Source organism: Peromyscus maniculatus, chromosome 7, assembly GCF_049852395.1.
Source record: "Peromyscus maniculatus bairdii isolate BWxNUB_F1_BW_parent chromosome 7, HU_Pman_BW_mat_3.1, whole genome shotgun sequence".
Classification (NCBI taxonomy): Eukaryota; Metazoa; Chordata; class Mammalia; order Rodentia; family Cricetidae; genus Peromyscus; species Peromyscus maniculatus.
This window is the reverse complement of record NC_134858.1, coordinates 77,829,980-77,856,532: the sequence shown is the minus strand read 5'-3', so window position 1 is coordinate 77,856,532 and position 26,553 is coordinate 77,829,980. Positions and strand designations below refer to the sequence as shown.

The 26,553-nt window shown below is 39.0% G+C and overlaps 1 protein-coding gene across 15 annotated transcripts in view; it reads left to right on the top strand.

Annotated features, from left to right (window-relative positions):
* The window catches only part of Dop1a (DOP1 leucine zipper like protein A), a 105,360-nt gene extending 78,982 nt beyond the window's left edge, over window positions 1-26,378 (top strand). For 8 of the 15 annotated variants that reach the window (XM_076576739.1, XM_076576740.1, XM_076576736.1 and 5 more), the window contains 15 exons: window positions 1,713-1,768; window positions 3,365-3,469; window positions 6,211-6,277; window positions 6,649-6,793; window positions 6,964-7,043; window positions 11,510-11,619; window positions 11,877-12,026; window positions 12,151-12,212; window positions 13,809-13,961; window positions 17,316-17,452; window positions 17,967-18,022; window positions 19,192-19,356; window positions 20,882-21,011; window positions 22,643-22,693; window positions 25,768-26,378. In XM_076576739.1, coding sequence (XP_076432854.1) covers window positions 1,713-1,768; window positions 3,365-3,469; window positions 6,211-6,277; window positions 6,649-6,793; window positions 6,964-7,043; window positions 11,510-11,619; window positions 11,877-12,026; window positions 12,151-12,212; window positions 13,809-13,961; window positions 17,316-17,452; window positions 17,967-18,022; window positions 19,192-19,356; window positions 20,882-21,011; window positions 22,643-22,693; window positions 25,768-26,073 — 1,773 coding nt within the window. In that variant the 3' untranslated portion in view covers window positions 26,074-26,378. The remainder of the gene's footprint in view (window positions 1-1,712; window positions 1,769-3,364; window positions 3,470-6,210; window positions 6,278-6,648; window positions 6,794-6,963; window positions 7,044-11,509; window positions 11,620-11,876; window positions 12,027-12,150; window positions 12,213-13,808; window positions 13,962-17,315; window positions 17,453-17,966; window positions 18,023-19,191; window positions 19,357-20,881; window positions 21,012-22,642; window positions 22,694-25,767) is intronic. The other 7 variants (XM_076576744.1, XM_076576742.1, XM_076576743.1 and 4 more) reach the window with 3 other exon arrangements.
* The last annotated feature ends 175 nt before the right edge of the window (window positions 26,379-26,553 follow it).

The window sequence follows — 26,553 nt, the reverse complement described above, 5'->3', positions numbered from 1 at the left end:
TACTTCTTTGGGAGACCTGCCACCCAGCTCCCAAATAAATACATGGAGGCTTATTCTTATTTATGAGTGCCTGGCCTTAGCTTGCCATATTTTTAACCAGCTTTTCTTTTCTTTTTTTTTTTTTTTTTCTTCTGGTTTTTTGAGACAGGGTTTCTCTTTGTAGTTTTGGTGCCTGTCCTGGATCTTGCTCTGTAGACCAGGCTGGCCTTGACCTCACAGAGATCTGCCTAGCTCTGCCTCCCAAGTACTGGGATTAAAGGCATGCGCCACTGCCACTCAGCCTTAACCAGCTTTTCTTAACATAAATTATCCCATCTACCTTTTGCCTCTGGTCTTTTTCCTTTTCTTACTTCTGTGATCTTACTTTCACTCTTACTCCATGGCTAGTTGTGCGGCTGGCCGCCGGAGTCCTCCTCTCCTTGTTCCCTTGCTTCTTGCTCTCTTTTGCTTCATCCTGATTTCTCCTTCTGTTTATTCTCTCTCTCTGCCTGACAGCCCCACCTATCCTTTTTCCTGTCCAGCTATTGGCCGTTCAGCTCTTTATTAAACCAATCACATTTTTTAGACAGACAGAGTAGCACAGCATCACAGAATTAAAATAATTGCAACATAAAGAATGCAACACATCTTTACATCATTAAACAAATGTTCCACAGCATAAACAAATGTAACACATCTTAAAATAGTATTCCACAACACCTTACTAAGTGTGTTAGTGCCGCACTTTTCTTTGTGTGGTGAAAAGGAACTGTTTGAGGAGACAGTCGGAACAAAACAAAAAGTACATTGGCAAATGTCAGTGAGCATCAATTCCTTTTGATTTACTTTTTGCTTTTACTGACTTTCAAAGGCAGGTACAGTAGGTTTTAGAATTTATTCAACACTATCTTTTTAATATTAATTTTTCTTTATTAAGAATTTCATACAGAAATACAAAGCTATCTTTAATGATTATATTTTAGGTGATTAAGACTTAACTAATTTTAGACTGGAGAAGTGGCTCAGTGGTTAAGAACACTTGTTACTCTTGTAGAGGACCTTGAGTTAGGTTCCCAGAACATACATGGCAGCTCACAACCACCTCTAACTCAAACTTCAGGGGATACAATGTCCACTTTTGGTCTCCAGAGGCACCTGCATGCATGTGGTGAACATACATACACTTAGGCACTCACACATATACATAAGCTAAAAATTTAAAACATAAATCTTTTTTAAAAGATGTTAGTTGTTTTAAAAAGTTTTAAAAGGAATTAATCTTAATCTAACTATGCTGATTTAACAGTGCACTAAAATAGGCTTATATACATATCTAATCTAAAATTCTCAACCTAATTTTGATGGCACCAACTAAGCTGATTAAAACTGATATAGCTGTGATGGTTTTGGAATGAATGACCATTTAAAAATGACTGGACGAATTATTTTGATAATATAAACCTCTTCAACTTTCTTCCCACATCTCAGAAATTGATAATCTATGAGTCATTTTAATAGCCATGTCAGTTTGTCTATTTTCTGTATTTTCAATAGCTCTTGTATTATAAATTTTCTTTACTAAGAACGGGGAACTGCATGATTTTTTAAATGACAAACCAGTATTTTATTTTATTTTTTTATTAAAAACCAATAGGACAAGTCAGTATTTGCAACAATGGAAAAGCATAGTCATCATTTTGCTTCACGGTAAAACTAATTTCTTTTGTTTATAGAAACATCTTTCTCTGGAAGTCTGCATGCTTCAGTTTTTCTATGCTTATATACAGAGGTAAGATGCTGATGTAGACCTTTCCATACTCAGTTACCACCTGTAAAGCTTATGAAGCTATAAAGAAAAGCACTGGAGTTCTTTCCAAAAGTAGTGCGTTTGCTCTTGTTACTGTTGTTTCCTCTGAAGGGAAAGGAAGAAGCTGTACAGCAAAAATGTTGTGGCTGTTAATGGGACTCATGGGCAGGCTACTGAGGGAGGAGGGCAGACCCCACACTCCGAAGATGTGCATAACACATGGATATTAAATAGTGAACTGCAGGAAACTGACAGCCTGTAGATGAAATTCTAAACAGTCTTATTAAATAAGAAACACAGAGCCAAATAAAGAGTTAAAAGCCCAAGAAGTCAGAGCACTAGTGAATAGCCTTTAGCTTACCAGTCGCTGCCATCCTTCCCCTGAGAGAGAGACCTTCTCCTGTGTGACCTGTCTTTTTATTGCCTTTCTGTTCTCCTTGGTTCTAAACCCAACCATATGACTTCCTCGTCACTACCTGTCTATACAGACCTCCAGGTCTCTGTGGTTGGTACTGGGATTAAAGGTGTGTGTCTCTATGCTGGCTGTATCCTTGAACACACAGAGACTTTGCCTGCCTTGTGATCGGATTAAGGGTGTGTGCTACCACTGCCAGACTTCTGCTAAATGGCTTGCTATTAGCTCTGACCCCCAGGCAACTTTATTTATTAACATACAAATAAAATCACATTTCAGCACAAATAAAATATCACCATAGACAACTTTCTCTTGAAATTATGTTCGCTGCCTCTAAACTGATTACCATTTTGATTGATAGAGGTGAATGTATAGCAATCCACTTTGATTGTCTTTTTGAAAAAGAAAAAAAAAATGGGTCTGGACATGGTGTTGCATGACTTTAATCCCAGCACTTAGAGGCAGAAGCAGGCAGAACTCTATGAGCTTGAGGCCAATCTAGTCTACATATTGAATTTCAGGACTCAGAAGAGCCAGAGACTATTTATAAATAAATGAATGAATAAATATATGAATAAATAAGTAAATAAATAGTTGAAAATATCTTCATGTTTGGTGTTCACTTTTGCTATTAGCTGACCCTGAACAGAGGCAGTATTCTAATACAATTCTTCCTTAAGAACCTGAATCTTAATCTTCCCTAATGGAGCAACTGCATTAATTTGTGCCTAACATTGATAAGTTGGGGTTTTGGTGTATTTACATGGATGGTGACTGAGAGCAAGAACTGCATAAAGTCTCTGTTTAGGTGCAGGTGAGGTAAAGATTGGACTGAAGCAGAGGTCATGCTCATTTCTCTATCTGTTGGAACACTGGTGTGCAGTGCAGCTGGACTAGAGTTTAAAAGAATTAATGCAGTTATATTTTGTTTCTGAGAGTATATGTGATAAGAGATCTCTGTTGCAAATTAAGAAATCACATCAAGTATTTTAAATGTGCTTCCTTTTCTTAGTAGAAAGTAAAGGATTTTAGAAATTCTGTTCTTTAATAGTCTATAAAAGTTTAAATGCTTCAGATAATTTAGAACATGTGTTAAGAATTGTAAGAAAACATGAGAAAATTAAAGTTTACTGTGGTTGTTGTCAAATGGGTTTATCTTTCAGAATCCCAGTGCCCAATTTAGTGGACAGTTGGACATCACTATTGGTCCTTCTGAAAGATTCTATACAACTGAGTCTTCCAGCCCCAGGGCAGTTTCTTATACTTGGGTAAGTAATCTCTCTTAAGAGTGTATGATTTTGAAGGGTTAGAAATGTAGCTCAGTAGAAGAGCAAATGTTTATTATGCAAAGTAACCTGAGTTCGGTCTCCAGCAGCATGCACACAAATACATATGTATACATATGTGTACATACATACACATGCATACATATAATTTTAATAAAGGCATAGACCTCACTATCCTGATGGCTGAAGAACATGTTTAGTGTGGCATGTCATCTGTCTATCTGTTCACAAGCATCTTGAGGTGCAGATCCAGACATATAAGGTCTGTAAGTGGGAGGAGATAGGAAGAAATACAGTGTGTTTAGACATATACAAGATGTAGAACACTTAATACACAAATATTAGAACCAGTCATCATTTGGGATCAGTAGGGAAGCACTGTGGGGAAAATACAGGCGAGTGTGCACCATGCTAAAAGGAACTTCACAGAAGAGAGGGGAGCACTGAATCATGCACATAGTCTTGTAAAAGTCTTTCTTTTTGTGTCTTGGCATTTCTAGATCTAAGCTAATAGATACAGATTGTTTTATTATTTGGTAAATGCCAGTCACCCTTGCCTCACTAACAGTAAGCATCACCCTGAGTAGTGTCAGGTTTGGGAATGCATAACAGTTCTACAACAAAAATCTGTTAAGTGAATCACAATGGTAAGAGTAAAAGCCTTGATTAAAGACAGTGAAGAAAAGGATATACTGAGACAAGCTACATTGTCTGGTTTGGTGATGGTGTATCACAGGCAGAGAAATAATAAGAAATTAGGGTGGGTAACAGGAGATGGGAGCTGCTTGAGAAGAAACTTGAATTTCATTGGCTAATATTGGTAATTGAGAGATTGGCATGAGTGCAGATTGTAAGGACAGGATGGTGCTCCTTATGATCAGGGCGAGGAATTTATTTCAGTGGGAGGTGAGAAGGTGTGAGTGACTGTGATGTTGGCATTTAGAAAACAGGAAGTAGAAGGAAAAGGAGCTAGAAAGGGAGTTCTCCGAAAATATAAAAAGCCAGGTGTAGTTTGTGTGGCATCTGTAAAGGAAGGTTAAGATGCTGAGGAAGGAGTTGACTCAGAGAAGAGAGCACTTGCAGTGAAAGCAAGAGAATCTGAGTTCGGATCCACAGAACCTACATGAAGTCCAGTGCAGTTGAGTGTGTTTCTAATCCCTGTGCTGCTACAGTGAGATGGAGGCAGAGAAGAGACTTCCTGAAGCTCAGCGGCCAGCTAGTGTGGTCTACACAGTGAACAATGCTCCAAGCATGGTAGAGGATAAGAACCTACAGCTAAGCTTGTCCTCCACATGAACTCTACATGCTCATCATGGAAAACACATCTGGGCGTGCAAATGCACACACAGAAAAGGTTAAGAGAGAGGTAGTACCTTTTGGAAGAAGTTGTAGTGTTGAGGAATGGTAAGAGAAGGGGTTGGAGATTAGAGGAGCATTGAGATTTAGTAACAAGAAGTAAGCATAGAACAGTTGCAAGTGTAGATGGAGTGGAGAAGGAAGGGGATTTTTTTTTTCAAAGATACTTGATCACAAGAAAAGTAAGAGAAATGAAAAAGAGGTAGAAGGAAGTGTATTTAGAAGATGACATTTAATGCTAAGAAATGCATAAGGATGTTGAGTAAACAGGCTCAGACGTTGTACCCTACCTGTGCTCAGCTCTTAGCTCCTTTACTTAAATAGGCGACCTTTGGGGGGGTAGATCATTTAACCTTTCCTTGGTAAAATGGAAACAGTGATGGTGCTTATCTCATACACTTGTTAAGAGGATTAAAAGGTTAATATTTATTAAATTCTTAGAACAGTGCCTAGCATTTAATACATGTCATTGAAGTCGATAGTGATTCACTAAACATTCCAGACATGAGGGGAGAGTCATTTATAGCACCAGATTCAAGAGATACTGGGATGGGAGCTGAACAACAGGAAATAGCAAGTACGATTCATTATCATTACTGTTTAGTATCTTAGCCACAGATTGTCCTGCTGTTGTTGCAAGACATCTGGACCCCTTCCTGTAACACTAATTGATAAATGGTCTTTTTATTAAAAAAAAAAAAAAAAAAAAAAGGAAAGAAAGAAAAGAAAAACGGAGCCTGTCATTGTGGTGAATGCTGAAAGATCAGAGAGACAAAGGAACAAGCCACCTCTTACCTCTAAGGCTCCTCAGCCTGAAAAGCTTTCCTGTAGACAAACAGGCTTTAGTTCCTGTCCCCTCACGCCTTATATACCTTTCTCTACCCAGTGATACCATTTTCTTCCTAGTGCTGGGATTAAAGGCATGTGTGCTTCCCAAGCAAAAGCATGAGATCTCAAGTGCTGGAATTAAAGGTGTGTGCTCCCACTGCCTGGCTCTGTTTCTCTCCTAGACTGAGTCAATCTCATGTAGTCCAGGGTGACTTTGAACTCGCAGAGATCCAGACGGATCTCTGCCTCCCAAGTGCTAGGATTAAAGGTGTGTGCCACCACTGCCTGGCTTCTGTGTTTAATGTAGTGGCTTGTTCTGTTCTCGATCTTCAGGCAGATTTTATTAGGGTACACAATATATATCACCACACCTTCCAGTTGAGGGTTCTTACAAATAATGCTGCTCTTAGCATCATTGTATCGTTTCATACGTAAACGTTAAGGATTGGAAAATATATACTACAAGGCATGATTACATGGCATCACTTTCATTTGCTTTGGACTGATAACTTTTTTCTTTTTAAAAATGGCTCTTATAGGGTTCTGAATGAGTTTATTATGAAAAATCCTAGTTTGGAAAATAAAAAAGACCAAAGAGACCTTCAGGTAAGGCTTTCTGAATTCAAGGTTGCTACATAAATTAAAAGTTAAAATCAGGAGTCATATAAGATAATCTATGATGTTCCTTCTAACTATTCTATAAAAGTCAAGATTGTCGATATATAAAAATAGTATCAGGTGTTGGCTCATGTGATAGAGGTGGAAGAATCAGGATTCTAAGGCCAGTATCTACAATATACATTGAATTTGATTGAGGCCAGCCTAAACTCCATACACAAGATCATTTCTGGACACAGTGAGGGATGGGTGAAGAATATGTATTATATAAAATCTATTGTCAGAGAATAAAATACTTCAAAAGCCCATAACTCATTTGTGTTTGTGTGCACAAACATGGTTCTTCCTTGTTTCTCTAGGATGTGACACACAAAGTAGTGGATGCTATTGGTGCAATTGCTGGTTCCTCTCTAGAACAGACAACATGGCTCCGACGGAACCTTGAAGTCAAGCCTTCTCCCAAAATAATGGTAGATGGAACCAATTTGGAATCTGATGTTGAAGGTACTGCTTTCCTTTACTCTTACTCTCTTGGCATATATTTGCTAAGCAGTGTTTTATTTAGCCCTATAAAATATATAAAAATATAAAAGCTCATTCTTTTTTTTTGTTATTAGCTTTTATTAGTCAGAAAATACTAATCATTATCTTTACCTGTCTCTTTTCTTATTTAGATATGCTATCACCTGCAATGGAAACCTCAAACATAACTCCCTCTGTATATAGTGTCCATGCACTGACATTGCTTTCTGAGGTAAACATTATCAAGTGTTTTTACCTGCACACTTAAGTGAACATTTGAATAGTATATATCAGTAAGAAATTCTCTCATCTACAGAGTGAGTTCCAGGACAACCAGGGTAACACAGAGAAACCCTGTTTCGAAAAAGAAAGAAGAAAGACATTCTCATAGAGAAGTTTGTAATTTCAAAAATCATTTTGTGCTTCTAGAAATCACTGGTTTATATAATTACCAAGTATAGGACAGTGTCGGAGTAATGCATGTGTATATGTTCATGTATGTGTGTGCACCTGTGTGTTGTAGAATATTATTTTAAGGTGTGTTGCTTTTGTTTATGTTACATTTGTTTAACTCTGTGAAGCTGTGCTACTGTGCCTGTCTAGAATTCCTGATGGTCTAATAAAGAGCTGAACAGCCAATAGCAAGGCAGGAGAAAGAAACAGGTGGGGCTGGTAGGCAGAGAGAATATATAGAAGGAGAAATCTGGGAGGAGAGGAAGATAAAAAAGAAGTAGCCAGAGGAAGAGGAAGACTCTAGGGGCCAGCCAACCAGCTTCACAGCAAGCCACAGAGTAAGAGTGAAAGTAAGGTTACAGGAGTAAGAAAAGGAAAAGCCCAGAGGCAAAAGGTAGATGGGCTAATTTAAGTGAAGAAAAGCCGGCAAGAAAGAAGCCAAACTAAGGCCAGGCATTTATAAGTAATAATAAGCCCCCATGTGTGACTTATTTGGGAGCTGGTTGGAGGGCCCCCCTAAGGAGTAAAAACCAAACAACAACACATGTATGCATACTTGCACATACATCTTTGCATGTTGAAGCCAGAGGTTTGTGTCAGGTGTCTCCACTGTCACTCTCCACCTTTTGTTTCAAACAGTCTCTTCTCTTCCCTGAAACTGGAGCATGGTGGCCAGAGAGCTTTGGGGATCCATCTGTCTCTGCCTTGCCGATATTGGGGTTATAGATACATTCTGCCAGTCCCACCTTGTGTGACGGTGCTGACAATCCAAACTGAGGCCCTCGTGCTTGTACAGCAAGAACTGGACCCATTGAGCCTTCTCTCCAGCTCCAGACACAGGGCTTTGAGCTGGACCATTTTATATAGTGACCTTAAGATACTGCTCTCCTGTCCCAGATAGTTTGAATGTTTTGAGGACTCCATACCAGTTTCCATAACAGTGGACTAGTTTATGTTCTGACCATTTCATAAAAGGGTTTGTGTTCTATTAAATGTCTATCACATCACACCCTGCATCCTTGCAGACATTTGGTCTTTGATTTCTCGATAGTAGTCATTCATGACTGTCATAAAGTGGAATCTCTGGGTACTTTTGATTTACATATTTTTCCTTTTTTTAATTTTGGGTTTTGTTTCTGGTTTGTTTTTTGTTTGTTTTTGTTTTTTGAGACGGGGTCTAATTCACTAGGTAGACCAGGTTGGCCTTGAACTTAGAGATCTACCTGCCACTGCCTCTGGAGGGCTGAGATGAAATGCATTTACCACCATGCCCAGCCGGATTTGCATTCTTCTAATGGCTAGGTGTGCTAGGCATTTTATCATGTGTTTATAGGTCACTTGTATGTATTCATTTGAAAAGTCTCCAGTTCATTTGCCTACCAGTAGTTTTCACAGACCTTTCTGTATGCTGCCCCTTTGGTAATTGTTTCTTTTGCTGTGCAGAAGCTTTTAATTTGCTACAGAATCCTATTTGTCAATTATCCCAGTTATTTGCTAAGCTATTGAAGTCCTATTTAGAAAGCAGTTACTATGTCTAGTTCTTGATGTTTCTTCTCTGTTTTCTTTCAGCCATTTAGCATTTCAGCTTTAACACTGAGGCCTTTCCATTTTGAATTGATCTGGTTTCAGTCTTCTGTGAAACCTATGTTTGGGTATGGAATTTCCCCAGTTCTACCTGTTAAAAAGCATGGCCCTTGCCAGGCAGTGGTGATGCTAATGCCTTTAATCCCAGCACTCGGGAGGCAGAGGCAGGCAGATCTCTGTGAATTAGAGGTCAGGAAAAAAAAAAAAAAAGCATGTCCCTGTTTTCACTTTTGGCACCTTTTTCAAGAATCAGACTGCTCTAGACATCTGGACTTGTTAATCAGTTTTCTATTCCATTGGCCTGTCTGTTCCTGCACCATTATCATACTGTTTTGTTACCATGGCTCTGTACTTCTGTTTGAAGTCAAGTGTTCTGATATCTTCAATATCACTCTTTCTGCTCAGAATTCTGAATCTTCTGTTTTACTTTGAATCTATGATTTTTGTTTGTTTGTTTTTGTGAAGAATGATCTTGATAGTTTGATAGAGATTGCATCTAATCTGTAGATTACTTTGAATATTGTGACCATTTTTACAGTATTAACTCTGCCAATCCATGAGCACAAGTGGTCTTTCCATTTTCTAATGTCTCATTTAATGCTCAGAGTTTTTGTTGTAGAGGTCCTTGATACCTTTGGTTAAGTTTATGCCTAAGTTTGTGGTATTTGTGTTTTTAACGCAGTGTTTAGATTTTCCATTGTACATGGTACTGTGTTATCTAAGAACATTTCAGATGAGTCCGTATTGTGCTGTGAGACTGTTTCCTCCACTCTCCCCTCTTCCCACCTTCCCCTTTCACAGCACTTTGGTTTTGCTTGCGAGGCAGGGGAGTTGCTTCTACTTCCTTGTCATACAGTCATGATTTTATGTATTTATATAAAGTCAAGGACTACAGATATAATTTGTCTTCCTAATAGTGGCTTAAATGCTTAATATGATTATCTCTAATTGCATCTGTTTTCCTGGAATGGCATAACTTCATTGCTTTTTAAAAGCTGAAAAACAGTCTGTTGTACATAGAGGCCACATTTTCTTTTTTTTGTTGTTGTTCCTTTGTGTTAGACACCTAGGTTGGTTCCATAACTTTGCTACTGTCAGTTGTGCAAGTATCTGTGTTAGCTGGAAGTTCTTCAGGTAAATTCCATATCATATGATTTCTGTATACCACATCTAGGCATATACAACAGAAAGTCACTACTGAGTACCCTCATGACAATTATTGCCACACATTCACAACAGCCAAACTATAGAATTAGCCTAAGTGCCCATAAAGTGGATGAATGGATAAAGAAAATGTTGTATAGATACACAAGGAGTTTTTTTCAGAAATGAAGAATGGAAATAATGTCATTTGTCTTTAAAAATGGATGGCACTAGAGATTATTGTGTTGAGTCTACTAAGCCATTCTTAGAAAGACAGATGCCATATGTTTTGTCTCATGGGATTTTAGGGTTAAAAAACATAACAATAAATTAAAAGAATGTGGAAAAGGAAAGGGAGGAACAGGATAAAGGTAATGGGGTAAATATAATCAAAGTACATTGTATGCATGTGTGGAAGTGCCGTAATGAAACCCATTATTTCCTACATGTAATATATACTAAATTTAAAAAGAGAAAAAGGAATTCAATAGGGATAGAGGTTCAAAAATTGTCAGAGTGAAAAATGAACTGTGAACTGAGTTTTGGCATGGTGGACACACATTGAGGACGCTACAGGGCAGCTGGAATGATTCGAACTTCTCATTATGAAGAGTAGAAATGTTGCAGCTCCAGAACCATATTATTTTGGGCTATCTTTAGACCATTTAGTAACCACTCATTTCCCACCTATGTGTCTGTCCTAACATCCTTGTAACTGTCACATAAAACTTCTTGGAATGTATTACACTGAACACACCTCTAGCATCCACCAAACCCAAAGCTCAAAATATCTTCAGATGACATCTCAGAATTCTAGAGTTTTCCACTGTGTATGTAACCTGCCTACCTATTTCCCCACCACCACCACTAACGTATGTGATAATTGCCTTTGATTTATGGCTTTTTGTGATATAACTATAAAAATTCATGAAAATGCCCATAATAACATGTAATTCAGGACATCCAGGATCCATATTTCTGGTCCTTGGTTATTCAGATTTGGCTCAGAATAAAGTATATCTTATCTCCCAACCCCCATTTTTCAAAGTATATATTTTAAGAAATAAAAATGCTTTGTATCTGATTATGGTGTGGAAGGGTGGCCGTGGTTAGGTATAAAGCATATACAGCAAACAAACCCATTCTATGACCATACAGGTCACTTTTTGCCCCTTATAGATGTGGATGCTGGTCTTTACAGAGGTTAGAAAACATGGCTGACACTGTATGGCTGTTGATTGACTCAACTAGGACTTGAGGAGCCCAGCCTGATTAGCTTTGGGGTTTTCTTAAGCTTCTGTTTAAGTCTGGGGAAGAGAATACGGAGGTTTGACTTGCAGGTTCAGTTTTCACTCACTGTCACATAGAAGGGCCCTGGACTGTTTTTATACCTCTCTATCTCAGTGTAAATTTTCTTCATTTTAAGTAGTTTTGGTTTTCTTCCAAGTTGAAAATCAATACCCACCTCTGACCCCAGTTTCAGCATATAGATGAATTTGTTTCCTCTCTGTTTTGTAGGTGTTGGCTCATCTTCTGGATATGGTTTTCTACAGTGATGAAAAAGAGCGTGTTATCCCTTTACTTGTAAACATTATGCATTATGTTGTACCCTACCTCCGAAATCACAGGTACCATATGATTCCAGTAGATTTCAGCTAAGTCACACTTAGCTACAAAGTCTGTACCCTTATTGCTGTTTGTGGCCTCAACTACAAAATGATGTTATTCTTACCTTGACTCATTTATAAAGGCTAAATTTTTATTTGCATCTCATTTTTCTTATGGTTCCTTCTGTCTCATGTTTCCATTTTAGTATCTGAGGTAAATGTGAAAATACAAATTCAACATGAAGCATAATGTGCTTTAATGTGTGTTTTCTGTCTAGTGCACATAATGCCGCTAGTTACCGAGCCTGTGTCCAACTGCTCAGCAGTCTTAGTGGGTATCAGTATACACGGAGAGCCTGGAAAAAAGAAGCCTTTGACCTTTTCATGGATCCCAGTTTCTTTCAGATGGATGCTTCCTGTGTTAATCAGTAAGTATTCCTCTTCTCACTTTCACTCATCATAGTTTGCTGGCATCAGCCACTGTCTAGCAAAGGTAGAAGGCCTTAATAAGAGTAAAATCTCAATGACATATGATAATCCTGTGTCTTTCAGCTGGAGAGCAATTATGGACAACCTGATGACACATGATAAGACAACATTCAGAGATTTGATGAGTGAGTATTGTGACAGCCCGGGCAGTATTTTTCTTGTGCATGATTCATTATTAGCATGTACTATTCTCTTTTGAAAACTACTGAATTAGCTCTTTGTCAAGTTAAACATAGTATCCTATGGGAATATAATAGACAAACATCCCATGTTTCCCCTTATATGAAAAATACAGATTAAAAAACAAAAGTTACAAGAGACAAGGGACAGTGTGGGAATGGACACCTATATCCCCAGCCCCTAGGAGACAAAGACAGGAAGATCACAAGTTCCAAACTAGCCTAGCATATATGTATATAGCAAGACTCGGATAACAGACAACAAACAAAACCCAAGATACAGAAGTAAAATGAGGCTATGTAGGAAAAGAAGAGAAGTGATGAATTTGTGGGGATTAGAGCGAGTAATGAATGCAGCATGAGTAAGAGTGAAGCATGTGATAGAAGTGTGTGGGGTGCCTGGGGAGATCTCTCATCTTATACAATGAGTATGTGCTAACAATAAAAATATTACCAAGGATAACTTGGTGGTAAGTAAATTACCCTTCACTTTCCCATCACACAGCCTAGGTACCAGCATATAATAGGCACTAGATAACTACTGACTAGATAAAAAGACTGAGATGAAAGCAGGGGAGAAAGAAGAAGGTAGGCAATTGGATCTAACCTCTGGAACAATCTACTTTTAATCTCTGTGGCTGTAGATCTCCAGGACAGAGAATGGGGAAAAGGGGAAAGGAGAGAAAAAAAGAGTGGTACTAAACTGAACTGTAATCGCTGGAATTCTGAGTCTGCAAGTTTTTATACAGTTGTGTATCCCAACTAGTTTCTTATCTGGAGAAAGGGTGCCATGCTACCTCTTCTCTCATTTTCTTCAAGCTGTTTTAAGTTTCAAATTTATGTATTCATCAAATATTTATTGGAAGATGACAGTGGACCAGGTATATAAATGCTAACATTTATAATTTTTTTTTAAATTAGGAAATGAGATTGTAAAGGAAATAAAATAGGGCACTATATGACAAATTTTAAATAACAACAGAATTTATTTATTGTTTTTTATTTTATTTTTATTCACATCATATTTGATGTGAAACTGAGGGAGCCAACCCTTCCTAGAAATGGAATTCCTTGCATAAGGAACAAAAATTGCAAAGGTCTTGGGGTGGGAGCACACTTGGTGAGTTTATGTCATAACCAGCAAGACATTATGGATGTAGCCGAGAAAGTCCGGAGCAGGAGCTAATGTGAAGAACAGGAAATCAGACCAAGCTAGGTTTCTCCACAAATTATTTTTAAAGTAATACCACAGATTTAATGAAATATTTAAGCAGATAGGATTTATAGAATGGTGTTATTGGACATTTCCCTTCTAAAACCCGCAGTTCTAAGGGTTCTTGTCTGTCCACATCCAAATCCTGCCATTTGACCTTCAGGCACGTGTATGCCCAAACTGTCTGCCAGCTTTTCTGCACCAGAGAAAGGTGCAGGTCCTCTGCTGTATTCCTCTCAGTGTGTATGACATGAGGTAGTCACTCCTTTTAAATAAGGAATGTCATTTTCAGATGGCTAGATGGCCTTCCACTTCCTCTCCTTTTCTAGCTCGAGTAGCTGTGGCCCAGAGCAGTTCTCTCAATCTTTTTGCAAATCGGGATGTGGAGCTAGAACAGAGAGCCATGCTTCTCAAAAGATTGGCCTTTGCTATTTTTAGCAGTGAGATTGACCAGTACCAGAAATATCTTCCAGATATACAAGGTAAGGAATTAAAGCATTTTATCTTCTCTCTTTGGAATTACAGGGACTTGGGGGTGCATTTATTCTGGTTTTAGTGGTTTTATTCGTTTTGCTGTTCTGTTGTTGTATCTTAGAAAATATCTTTGCTAAATTTTAATTTGGGTTGAGATAAACCACAAGTGTGGGTTGATGGACAGTATTACATAACAAATGTTTTAGCTTCGTTGTGTAAAAGAAATCAACACTGAATATGAAAGACTTAAAGTAAACATTATCTATGATTTATGGTTTGGTTAAAATATCAGAGGAATTCATATGCAGAGTCAGGTAGTCACTATTTCACTCTAAGCAAGTATATTACTATGTTTTAGTTGTGGACAACAAACAGGTCAGGAAATACATCCTTCACAGAGGACGAAATAAAGGAGAGCAAGGAATTTGTGGCTTGCAGTAACATTTGTATGTCTTATTTGGAACTGTGTTGGGGCTATAATAGACAAGGTTCTCTAGAAGAGGACTGTATTAGATTGGTTTACACAGTAGGAGCTGAGTAGTCCAACAATGGTCATCTGCATACTGGAGAAGCAGAGAACACAATAGCTGCTCTAAAAAGATGGATGCCTCCACAATTACAATATAATTGTAGGTCTCCAGGTTCCCTGGAGAGTGCCCTGGTATTGAGTCCTCACTGAAAGACCAAAGAAGCCAGAATGTAATGTTAGAAAATTGCAACAGCAGTAGTAGATGTACATGATGAAAGAAAAAGAAAGGAAGGCAGGCAGGCACAACACACACTGCTTTTTCACTGTGGGAAAAACAACAGAACATTGAGAACAGATCTCTCCCTCCTAGTCTAGTCATTGACCCACTTGTCATCCTTTCTGGGTAGTCCACTCTGTTCTTTCTGGAGAATGATCTACAGTAGCTGCTGTACTTTGATTTTCAAATGAGTGAGTTTAGTAAGTATCCAGTGAAGAAAAGTAAGCAAATAGCAAGCTATAGATAAACACAGCAGACAAAGACAGCAAAACATCATAAAATTGGACCTTTGCAACATCAAGCAGAGCCATTGGATAGCCCAACAGGGTGAACAAGCAACAGTAACATCATCAAATCAGGAAACTGCAGCATCCTTCAGAAATGACTAGGGAAGCCATGCTGCAGTTTCCAATTGAAAAATTTGAGACCAAGAACTAACTTTTCATGGCTGAGCTTCCAGTTTCTCATTCCTAACACAGGCATTTTATACAATGGGGTAAACAACAGTAACTTGTATTGGAAATAGTCTACCTTCTAGCTCTGCCCACGGGCACATCGTTATTTAAACCCCTTTGCTATCTGCTATTCTCTTTTCTCTGTGTTGTATAGTTGCCCCAGGACAGGGAAATTTTGGAGGAAACTTGAAATATACATGCTGGAGTCTGGGAAGCAAGCCCTCCTTGCCCTCAGTATCCATTTTCAACAAATGCAAACAGCACATGATCATATAATTTATTTTACACATTCACAGATACACAGCTCTAGGCATCCTTTACTCCATTCAAGTTGACAGTCAGAAATAACCATCATCAGTCCATCTCTTGTCAACACCCAACACATCTCCTGACATGCTTAAATTTCCAAATAATATGAACTACAAAGTCATGATTTCTCCTAATATAACTCTTACACAAACAACTGAAAACACCTAGATTCTTTCCATAGTGTAAGTGGGTAAATCTCTTGAGCGATGTTTGATCTTTTAACATCGCAGAACTTAAAATGATAATACAGAGTTTTTTACAGCTCTTAAATAGTGACTCAATCAATGTTATATTACAGAGTAGAAGACGGGAAAAATCTTGCTCTCTCTCTCTCTCTTTCTCTCTCTTTCTCTGTTGTGTGTGTGTGTGTGTACATGCATAAACATTCTTAACAAAATAGGAAAAACACCCATAACTATTACGATCTTTCTAAAACTAATCACGTAGCCATAACTAGTATTTACAACTACCTTCTATTTAATCAATATTTTTCCACTCCCTGCAAGCACCTCATCAGGCCTTGGTTCTCTACCCACAGCTTCAGTCTGGCATATTTATCATTCTGCCTAGATTGGGTTGTTATAGTTTCCCATTGACTTTAATAGTAGGGCCAGGTAAGATTCTGAGATACCCTGTTGGATCACTTGCAGTCCAGAAATGTCCTTCCTTACCTCGATTTTGGAGAAGCAGTCCAAATTCTCTTTAATAGTCTAGATCAGTCATTCCTGCTACAAATATAACTCCTTTCTTAGTCTGTTGACTCAGCGGCATGAAAAAGTAACCATGAGGAAGTCTTAGTATTCTGTTCAGTGCAATGGTTGTACCTCCATTTAGAAGCACTTCTCCATTAGGAAGCAATACTTCTGGGCCAACAGCATAAGATCAGGGGTGGGAGGAGAAATCAAAAGTTTTGCTAGTGAGTGACAAGGCATGATTCTCAGTATTTCCATTTCTACCCTTGACTCATGAATCCTGGCTATGTAGAAAACAGTAGCATGTGTTGGACACTGATTCAGAACATATATTAGGAGAAACCTGCCCCATTCTCCAGCCTACTGTCTCCCAGTTGGCACTGTAACTAAATCTTCAAATGGTCATTCTACCATTCTCCCAATCCATGAAGGTGCGCCCACCACCTCCTTTGACTGCGCCATGAGCTCACTGGTCAGAAGTAATGCTGTATAGAAAACCAAGACAGTAGACAAGGCATTCTGTAAGTTCATGGACAAGTTTTGGCAGAAACACTTTTCAAAGGAAATATTCTTAATACAACTACTAATAAGTGTCTGTTTTAATAAAAATATTTACCTTTCCAGGCTTTACCTATAACCAAACTATTGGCTGCCCAACTCTGGGAGTGCTGTGCAGCCTCTAACCTCAAGAGCTCACATGAAAGCAATTCTGTCCCTTAGCCTTGTATACCTAATTTCAAATACAGAACAGTTACACTCTTTTGTGAGTCCTTGAGTTGGTTGTTTGCTGAGTGGGTTGGTTTGACACTGGATTTATTTTTCCAACTCATGATCTTGCTGCATCCACCTCCCAAGTGCTGGGATTCCATGCCTGGCTCCTTCATGTCTACATTAATCTTGACTCAAAATGTAGTTCATGGACCAGTACTACTTTCTTATCCTGTCCATAGAAAGTTTGAAACTTTTAGTTGCTATATGATAGAATCTACCACTTCTAACTAATAAGAAAAAACTCGATTTTTATATACATTCCATGTCACTTCTTAACCACCTTCTTAAAAGTGCAGCAGTCTACAACAGAATTTTTTCCTTCTAGACAAGATATTAAGTTTTATGATTGGAGTTACTTGGGCATTGAAAATATACTGCTTTTCTTTCAGAGAGATTGGTTGAGAGTCTCCGTTTGCCCCAGGTGCCGACTCTTCACTCTCAAGTGTTCCTGTTTTTCAGAGTATTACTTTTAAGAATGTCTCCACAACACCTTACCTCTCTCTGGCCTACTATGATCACAGAACTTGTGAGTTAATTTTAATTTATAAAGTTACAAATATAAACTGTAAAACAGTGTGATTAATTTCTCCATGTTTTTTAGGTGAAAACTAATATTAAGGACTAAACTCAATTTTACCAGTTCATGGCAATTTTTAAAGTTGAAAATAGTAAAAGTAGCTTTTGCTGTTAAGTAGCTTAAGCCTAAAATTGTACAGTGCCAATAGCCAGCTGCCTTTGAGCCCCTATTTATCTCATCTGGTTTAATGCTCCGTCTCTTTGACACGTTGTTGGCTTTGTCATAGCCAACAGGTCCAGTGTCCTGCCCCCACAGGGAGACCTCTAGTGAGACACAGTTGAACTGGAGTATTAGGCACTGGTGTATCACTCTTCCGGCATAGTGGTCATCCCAGTTAAACCTGCTTCCAAGACTGTGGTGAAGACTTCCTAAGTAAACCCTCCCAAGCCCCACTTCCACCAAAGAGAATGTTGAAAATAACATTTGTCTACTTGAAAGTGAGCATTTCCTTTGTGCTCTCCAGGTGCAGGTGTTCTTACTGATGGAGCAGGAACTCACTGCTGATGAAGACATTTCACGGTATGTGTGCTTCTGTTTCCGAATGTTCCTCAGGACACGTCAGGTTACTCAGGAGAGTTCAGATACGATACTATCTAAACCTTTATCTAAACATTTCCAATATTTGGGGCTAGGGAGATGAGTCATTGGTGAAGAGCACTGGCAACTCTTTCAAAGGACCTGGGTTCAATTCCCATCACTCACACGGCAGCTCACAACTGTCTGTACCTCCAGTTCCAAGGGCTGTGACACATGGTGCACAGGTAGAAGAAATTCAGGCAAAATTCCCATACTTACAAAATAAAAAATCTTTTAAAAATGAATAGTCCCATTATTTATGTTTGAATATAATTTTATTTAGTCAAGAGGCATGACAGACTAAATTATCAGCATTCATGGCCTTCAGCCTCTCCACAAAGATTCCACTTAATACAATTCACTATTGTTTCAACTACATATTAGTTTTGGTAGTTCAGATCTAGTTCCTGAAACTTGGAATAAATAACAAAACCAGTATGGCAGGTAACCTGTAACCAAGGTAATCAATTTATCTAAATCTTACAGAATGTTCCCAGCAAGTATATAATAGTTTTATTCTTTTTAAAAGTAGTTTACTAAAATGAATAATACATTTTTAATTCTATAAGAATTATTGCTCAATTTTATAAATTACAACTTTCCTTTAGGAATCATGTCTTCATCTTGGTAGCTAGCTCAGTATGTAATGCTTACCATGTTGAGTATGAGAGTGTGAGGTTTATCCCAGAACACAAGTAAAAAGTCTAGGTGTGGGAGCTGGAAAGATGAGTGAGCAGTTAAGAACTCTTGCTGCTTTTATAGAAGACCAGGGTTCAGTTCCCAGCACCTACATGGCAGCTTGCAACCATCTGTAACTCCAGTTCCAGGGAATCCAATGCCCTCTTTTGACTCGGGCAAACACCAAAAATGCATATGGTGTCTATACATACATGCAGGCAAACACTCACACACAGAAAGTGAAAGCAGAAAAGGGTGGGAGTGGTACAGTGCACTCGCAATCCACTCTAAGGAAGTAGACAAAGCGATCCGGTTGTGATTGTTGTAATCACTGTTCGTCAGTGTGGCTGTGGGAGAGACAAGCTGGTGCTTTAGTCTTTCCGGGAGCCCTGGGAGCCAAAGGCCCTGCTGCTGACTGCATTGTCTGCTTGCAGGACATCAGGGCCGTCTGCCGCTGGTCTGGAGACAACCTATACCGGAGGTAATGGCTTCTCCACGTCCTATAACAGCCAGAGGTGGTTAAACCTCTATCTCTCTGCTTGCAAGTTTTTGGATTTGGCTCTCGCATTGCCCTCTGAAAATCTTCCTCAGTTTCAGATGTAAGTAAAAGCAAGAATAGTAAGTGGATATTTTCGGAAATACGTTTGCTTTGGTCACGAACGTCCAACACTAAAGTTCTTTGTGTAGGTTGAAGTATTCATAACTTTGGCTAAAACTGTACTACACTGGAAGGAGCGGGGCAACACAGTTACTAGCACTAAGTGATTGCTGTGGCTATGTCCCCAGACTACTCACTCAAACCAGTGTACCCCCTGGATGCAGAGCAGTGGGGTGCAGACCCAGAAGCTACATGTTGGCTGGAGGGGACAGAGCCCAGCACTTGAAGACTGTTACGATAGCACTTGTAGGAATTTCTCTATGCCATACAGCAGAGACTGCTGCCAGCTTTGAGGTTCAGAGCAGGCCCAGAAAGGAATTTAGAATGGAGGCAGTTTGGTATTAGAGAGGCTCACTATGACAATGGCAGAACCGGAGCTGACCTGTCTGAGGTGTTGAGAGAAGAGGCTAGAAAGGGACTCAACTATGTAAAGCACTGTAAATAAAGAGTAGAGATGTGACCTAGAATAATATGACGCCACTGAAGCTTTTAATGGATTAAGTGACATTAGGCTTGTATTTAGGATGTTTATTTTGGCTGTGTAGTGTACACTCAAGAAAGCAAGCATCATTTTTTAACAAGTCAAAAATGTGAAAAGCTCCAAGACTGTTTAAACAGCAGTTGTGCCTGCTTTTATTTTTGGTGGGGCTGTCTTAGTGCTGGGGATGGAGTCCAGGTTCTTTATGCTAGGCAAGCACTCTACCCCTAAGCTGTTGCATCCACAGTCCTTATGTGATTTTGGTAGTTATTGTTTCTTTTTTTAAAGGGAGAGGGTTGAGTATGTGAACACGCACTTTTCTATGCATGAACTCTATAGGATACAGGACAAGAGTCTAGCTACATTGATGGTTCCTATGATGGAAAGTCGTCCTTTTGGTATTCTTTAAATGTTGCAATAATCAAGTTAGACTTTGTTAACATACAAACAACTATACAAAAGCAGTTTTCTTTTGAGCTTTCTGCCTACCAGTTAGCAGGAGGCTGAGGTGGGAGGATTGCAGGATTGAGGCAGTTACTGCTGAAAAAAACTTTGTCTATTAGGTAAAGAGAAAACATTTTTTAACACTAAGTTTGCTCAGGAATAAAACAGTTCTGAGCACTTTGCAAGCTGTCCTAGTATCTTATGGCTCTGAAATGGTGATAATTTTTTTTTCTTCTGGTTTTTTGAGACAGGGTTTCTCTGTATAGCCCAGGAACTCACTCTGTACACCAGGCTGGCCTCTAACTCAGAGATCCACCTGCTTCTGCCTTCCAAATGCTGGAATTAAAGGGGTTAGCCAACTTGAAATGCTGGATTCTACTTTTACTGATAACACAAACTACATAAATGAAATGCTTCCAGCTTTGACTTAGCTGTCACTTGAGTTTGCATGTGTTGGGGCCATGTTCTTTGTACTAAATTACATGGCTTATCTTCAATGGCACAGGGTTTGTCTTACTAATACCAGTGTCCTTCCTTCTGGTAGGTACCGATGGGCCTTTATACCTGAAGCTTCAGATGACTCAGGCTTGGAGGTCAGAAGGCAGGGCATACATCAGCGAGAATTTAAGCCGTATGTAGTTCGACTTGCAAAACTTCTTCGGAAAAGGGCAAAGGTACTAGAGTTTAGGAGGGTTCTTACTATGTTATTGTATAGTCTGTGTTTTATTGTATATTCTTGAACTGTGCTATATTAAGTGCATTCTTGAGTCATCTACCAAGTGTTTCTTGGAAAACCAAGGGCGTTATCAAATTGAAATATTTGGAAAATAAGTTCTTAGTTTTAAAGATTGATGAACTTTTAAAAACATCTTTTGTTTTTAAGCAACATCTGTTTATCATGTTCATTTTTAGTAGAGGAAATCTTTCAAGCATTACTTATGAATTTCTTCTTTTCAAAATGTGTGAAGACACTGGAACCAGTGCTTGAAAGAAGTCCTGAAAGTTCCTGTGACAAAGCTGAGAGCTGACTGTGTCCAGGGTAGTTGAGTTGGCATGAGGAAATGAGGTGTGAGCTGATGGAGAGCCCAGCACTAAAGGGGTAGAGAACCCATCTGTCAGGCTGGTCTCAAAAGGACAATCAGAATGAAAAGTTCACACATTTTATATTCTAATAAACTTGACAGGACTGTCTCATCAAAACCGAATTAGCTAGATAGACTGCAGTCAGAATAAGGGGATTCACAAGCACAGAACCATTCTTTGTCCATGTAACATAAAGTATACATGCTGAAATATGGCTAAGCGGGTATTTTTTACTTTTCTACATTATAACCTAGAGATACGTCCCATGACCTGACACAGCACCACTCTTAACTGAATCAAGATTTTTCCACAACAGTATTTAACCTTTAATATTATTTCCTTTCTATGGCTCTTGTTATGCCAGGTCTCGATTTTGTATATCCACCCCACTCCCTGCAGGTTTAAAACCACTGCTGGGAATTAAGTCTACTAAAGTGTGACTATCAGAAAGGTAATGAAGGGACTCAAAAATATACAAATGTTCAAAAACATTTTTAAAACCATATATGTGGTGGAAATCAAGGAGAAAATGAGAATTACCAGAAACCTGTCCCATTAACAAGGTGTAGGAAGATAAATGCTATGGTTTAGAGCATGGCCTGCGTCCTTTCTAACTAAGCATCAGGCTAACCTGCCAGTCTCTGCCCTGAAGCAGAAAGGTAATGAAATAGCTTGTTCATCATTGGGACTTTGTTAATCATATCTGTCATCGTTTTGCTTCAGAATCTTCCAGTACATATAGTCTGGAGGTTGATCGGGTGGACTGTGAGACCAGTCTGCATGTGCTCACCTATTTTGTCTTCCAGCAATGAAATTGTATTTGATTATCTACACAGCAAAAGGGAAGAAAGTGATTAGAAGCTTTACTTGCAGGATATGAGGAACTTGCTTCTTTAGGATAAATAAAATAAAAGGACAAAGTTGTGGACCAAAGTCTGAACCAGGATTTAAGAACAGAACTTTCACTTTTCTATCACAGAATGTTGGGGGAAATCATGAATCTGAATGCAGTGAACATTTATGGGACTCTAGGCCCATGCCCTTGGCCATCCACATATCATTAGTAATGAGAAATCACCCTTTGCCCAGAAATGGACCCACAGATAAGACAGCTCTTTGCACTGGAAAGTGTCTTCCCATCCAGATGCTTTAAACAAGGCCTTCATGGCCAAACACATTTTTTAACTGGAACAAAGGCTATGAGTTCTCTTTCCTTCCACAGGACGAGGAGGACTTTAAGATTTTGGAGGGAATGGAGATGGCCAAGCATCAGGTGAGGGTGGCTATTGATGCTTGTGATATGGCAGCAAAAGCTACAAGAGAGGTAAACAGGAAGGAAGCTGCACTCCATGTGTAGACTTGTGAAGTCAAAAGAAAAAAGTTGGTCTGGAGATGTTTGGTTATTTAGTATTGAGGACAGGTACCTGAGAACAGAAAAAAAAAATGCTGAAACGTGTGTGCTTTTCTTGGTTAAGAGCTTGGGGCCAGGGCACAGGGGATCCTTCTTTTAAGGAAAATCTCAATAGAGATATAAAAAAATAACTATACCATGATTCTCTTATATTCCAAAATGAGGTATAGAGGGTATAAGCAACATTTACTTCCCTTGAGGATAAATTTGTCTTTATCCACCCTTTGCTTGACATTTAATTGCTGTTTGATTTTTTAGGGGACTAGAGGCTATATGGTAAGCCAGGAACTGTGTGATGACATTTAGTGATATGAAAGTCCCTGTTGATCCTTTAATCCAGATTAGATGCTAAATCATTGCTAATAAACTAGATGACAGCTATTTCTTACACATTGCATTTTCTTTTTTTTTTCTTTTTTTTTTTTTTTTTTGGTTTTTTTTTTTTTTTTGGTTTTTTTTTTCGAGACAAGGTTTCTCTGTGTAGCTTTGCGCCTTTCCTGGAGCTCACTTGGTAGCCCAGGCTGGCCTCGAACTCACAGAGATCCGCCTGGCTCTGCCTCCCGAGTGCTGGGATTAAAGGCGTGCGCCACCACGCCCGGCTCACATTGCATTTTCTACTGTAACATATCTGTTTTCTTTCAGGTTTCAAAGCAAATAGGGCTGATGGTGTAGCTTGGTAGCAAAATGCTTTTAACATCCCAAGGCCTAGAATTTTATCCCTAACATAATAAATAAATGTCCTTGGGATCACATTAGGAAGCAACAAAATACCAAAGTCACTTTCTTAGTAACATTCAAACTTAGAAGAGAGAACACAATTTGTGAATGACCCACTTAATTGTCCTTCCTGTTTTCCTATTTTCACTTTTTTCTCTTTGTGCTGTAATATATGTGATTTTGCAAGTGCTAACGCCTTCAGTTCACTCAGCCCTTTCTGTGGGTAGACTACTTGTAGCTGTTGAGTTCATGAAGTAGCCAAGAAACCACTATCATTTATTGCAGCTTTTGAGACAGGATTTTATATCTTGAACTCAGTCTTCCCAGGTTGCTAAGATTATAAGCATGTGTTGCCCCATCCAACTTAAAGTAGCTCTGTATCTTAATATATAGAAATTATTGGGTGTTGGTATTTAGTGAACAGTTTTTACATACATTCTCAGTTGACTTTCTGGCTGCAGAAGAAAAGTTTGCCATATCATCAGCAAGAACGCTGTGTGTCTTGCACAGGTGCAGCATAGTAAGTGAAAGGCAGAAGTGGACTAGCCCGGATCCTCTCTCCAGGGTCCAGCTTCCCTCCTGTGTCTAGTCCAACCCCTCGTTTCTCTGTGGAATTCTTCACTTTGGAACCCTGTAACCACCTATCAAAAACAAATGAGGTCCAGCCCCTATTTGTTTTCTCCCAGGGTCTGTGGAAGAACCTAACAACCAGCTGAGGATCTAAACTTAGTGATACTGAAAGAATCTAAGCACACTGAGTTCTTTAGTCCATTCACTCTATTCTTTTAAATCAATTCTATCTACACAGCTTCTTTTCTGTACTCATACTTAGCTCCTCTCTGTCCCTTGTGCTCTTCTACCTAGTTCTTCTCATCTTGTTCTCATCTTTGTTCCTCCAAGCATATATAAATATATATATATCTCCATTAACAACTTGTTAGCAAAAACTACAAACTCTCAGGGACAAGTATTCTGATAAGTGTCACACTTGGCAAAGACTTGGTCAGCTAATTGGTGACTGACAATAGCTGTAGGTTGTAAAAAGTTCTCGCTGTCTCTTAAAGGGATAGCTACAAAGGAAGAAACTAAACCAATGAGAGATTTAAGGAAAAGGTAAAGAATACATGTACTATTTAATGTGATTAATAATATCCAGACATGGTTAGTTAACAGCCTTTTTCTGTTAATCACCTGAATCTCAGGACCTATACATAATTAGACTACTGAGCCTACAATCTTGCATTAAAAACTGGTGTAGAAATAAAAACAAAGTGTTAATTGTTTTTGAGTCAGAGTTGGGAGGTGATGGTGGAGGAAGCTTAGGGCAACATAGGTGCTGTTGATCTCTTGAAGCACTAAGATACACCAAGGCCAGACACCTGCACTGTCACTTCCAGTTCATTGTAATTCTTCTGTTTTGATCCAACAAGGCCAGGCACCTGCAATTCTGCTCTGTGAGAGTCCTATGAGGACACTTTGTCTGGCCAATATTTACCTTGTGAGTGGCTAAGGATGGAGAACGAGACCTCTAAGTGTCTACAGTCCACATGAACAATTGACCTAGTATGAAGCATATTTTAGTATGTTTCCATTCATAAAAATTGTACAGTTAAATAAGAAACCATCTTCTAGACTATCCACGATTACGTGTGCCCATAGAGTGAGTTGCAGTCATGAGATTACATGTACAACTAGCATGGAGATGCACGGTAAATGGGGAGATATCATAGCTGTTATTGAATAAGAAGTTTACAACAAGAAACAGCCAATTCATACAAAAGGCAGTAATTCCATAACGCTTTGCGTGATGGTTTCCTCCAACAAAACTCTTGGTTCTGATAGGTTGACCTGAACTCTAGTTGTCACCTGCTGTATACTTCCATGGTCTTTTGCTACCAGCAGCTCTCAATAACCACCTATGGCAAATTTGGGCCATAAATTGATTAATTTATCAGCAGAAAGTGTATGAAAAGCTCTGAATCGGGAACTCCTCAGCTTTTGTTACATACAGACCATTTAAATTAAAAAAAGGTGACTACCTTGCAATCGAGTTGCAAACTACTACAAAAGGGTAGTGAAGTGATAGGAAACTAGCTAATGGCAAGAAAAGGCTTCAGCAGCAGTGGTTTTCATCAAGTCAGACTTGATGCTGGCGTTTCTATCCCTTTCAGCCGAACAGACTTCACCTGGTAGTAACAACTCCCTTTTTGTTTCTGCAGAAGAATCCAGAGGAAGACAGCTCGGGGAGGACACTGGGCTGGGAACCGGGGCACTTGCTACTCACTCTCTGCACCATGCGCAGCATGGAGCAGCTTCTGCCCTTCTTCAACGTCCTCAGCCAAGTCTTCAACAGCAAAGTCACAAGCCGGTGTGGGGGACACTCTGGGAGCCCTGTCCTCTACTCCAACTCCTTTCCAAACAAGGACATGAAACTGGAGAACCATAAAGCATTTTCCAGTAAAGCCAGGCAAAAAATCGAAGAGATGATAGAAAAGGATTTTCTGGAAGGAGTCATAAAAACTTGACCACCACCAGTGATTCCCCAGAGTCTCAATGGAAATGTAATTATTTAAAACACACGGCTCTCTGAGTTGTATAGTTTCTTTTCCTTTTATATATATATGTAACAAAACACTCTTCAGGTTGTATTTAATTTAAATATTTGTAAATAAGAGCTTATGTCTGAATGTGGCCTGAATCAAGTTTAAATATAGTTGGCTCATACTGATGATGGTGCCTACGAGAGGTCTATATATGCATATACAGTCCATGGTTTCACTGGCTTGGGTTGTCTTAAACCTGCAAAATATACACCATGTTTTTTGTTTTCCCCTGATGGTTTCAAGTCTCATTTAATTTAAATTGGGTTTTTTCCTCCTTTCTGTGGCAAACAACATCCTCGTATCAGAATGGTCACTTTGCTGTCAAAGCCTTCATGTATTAGATGGAGCTGTCCCTTCACATCCCTTCCCTGAGCACTCAAGAGTAGCTGAAACCTGGACCAT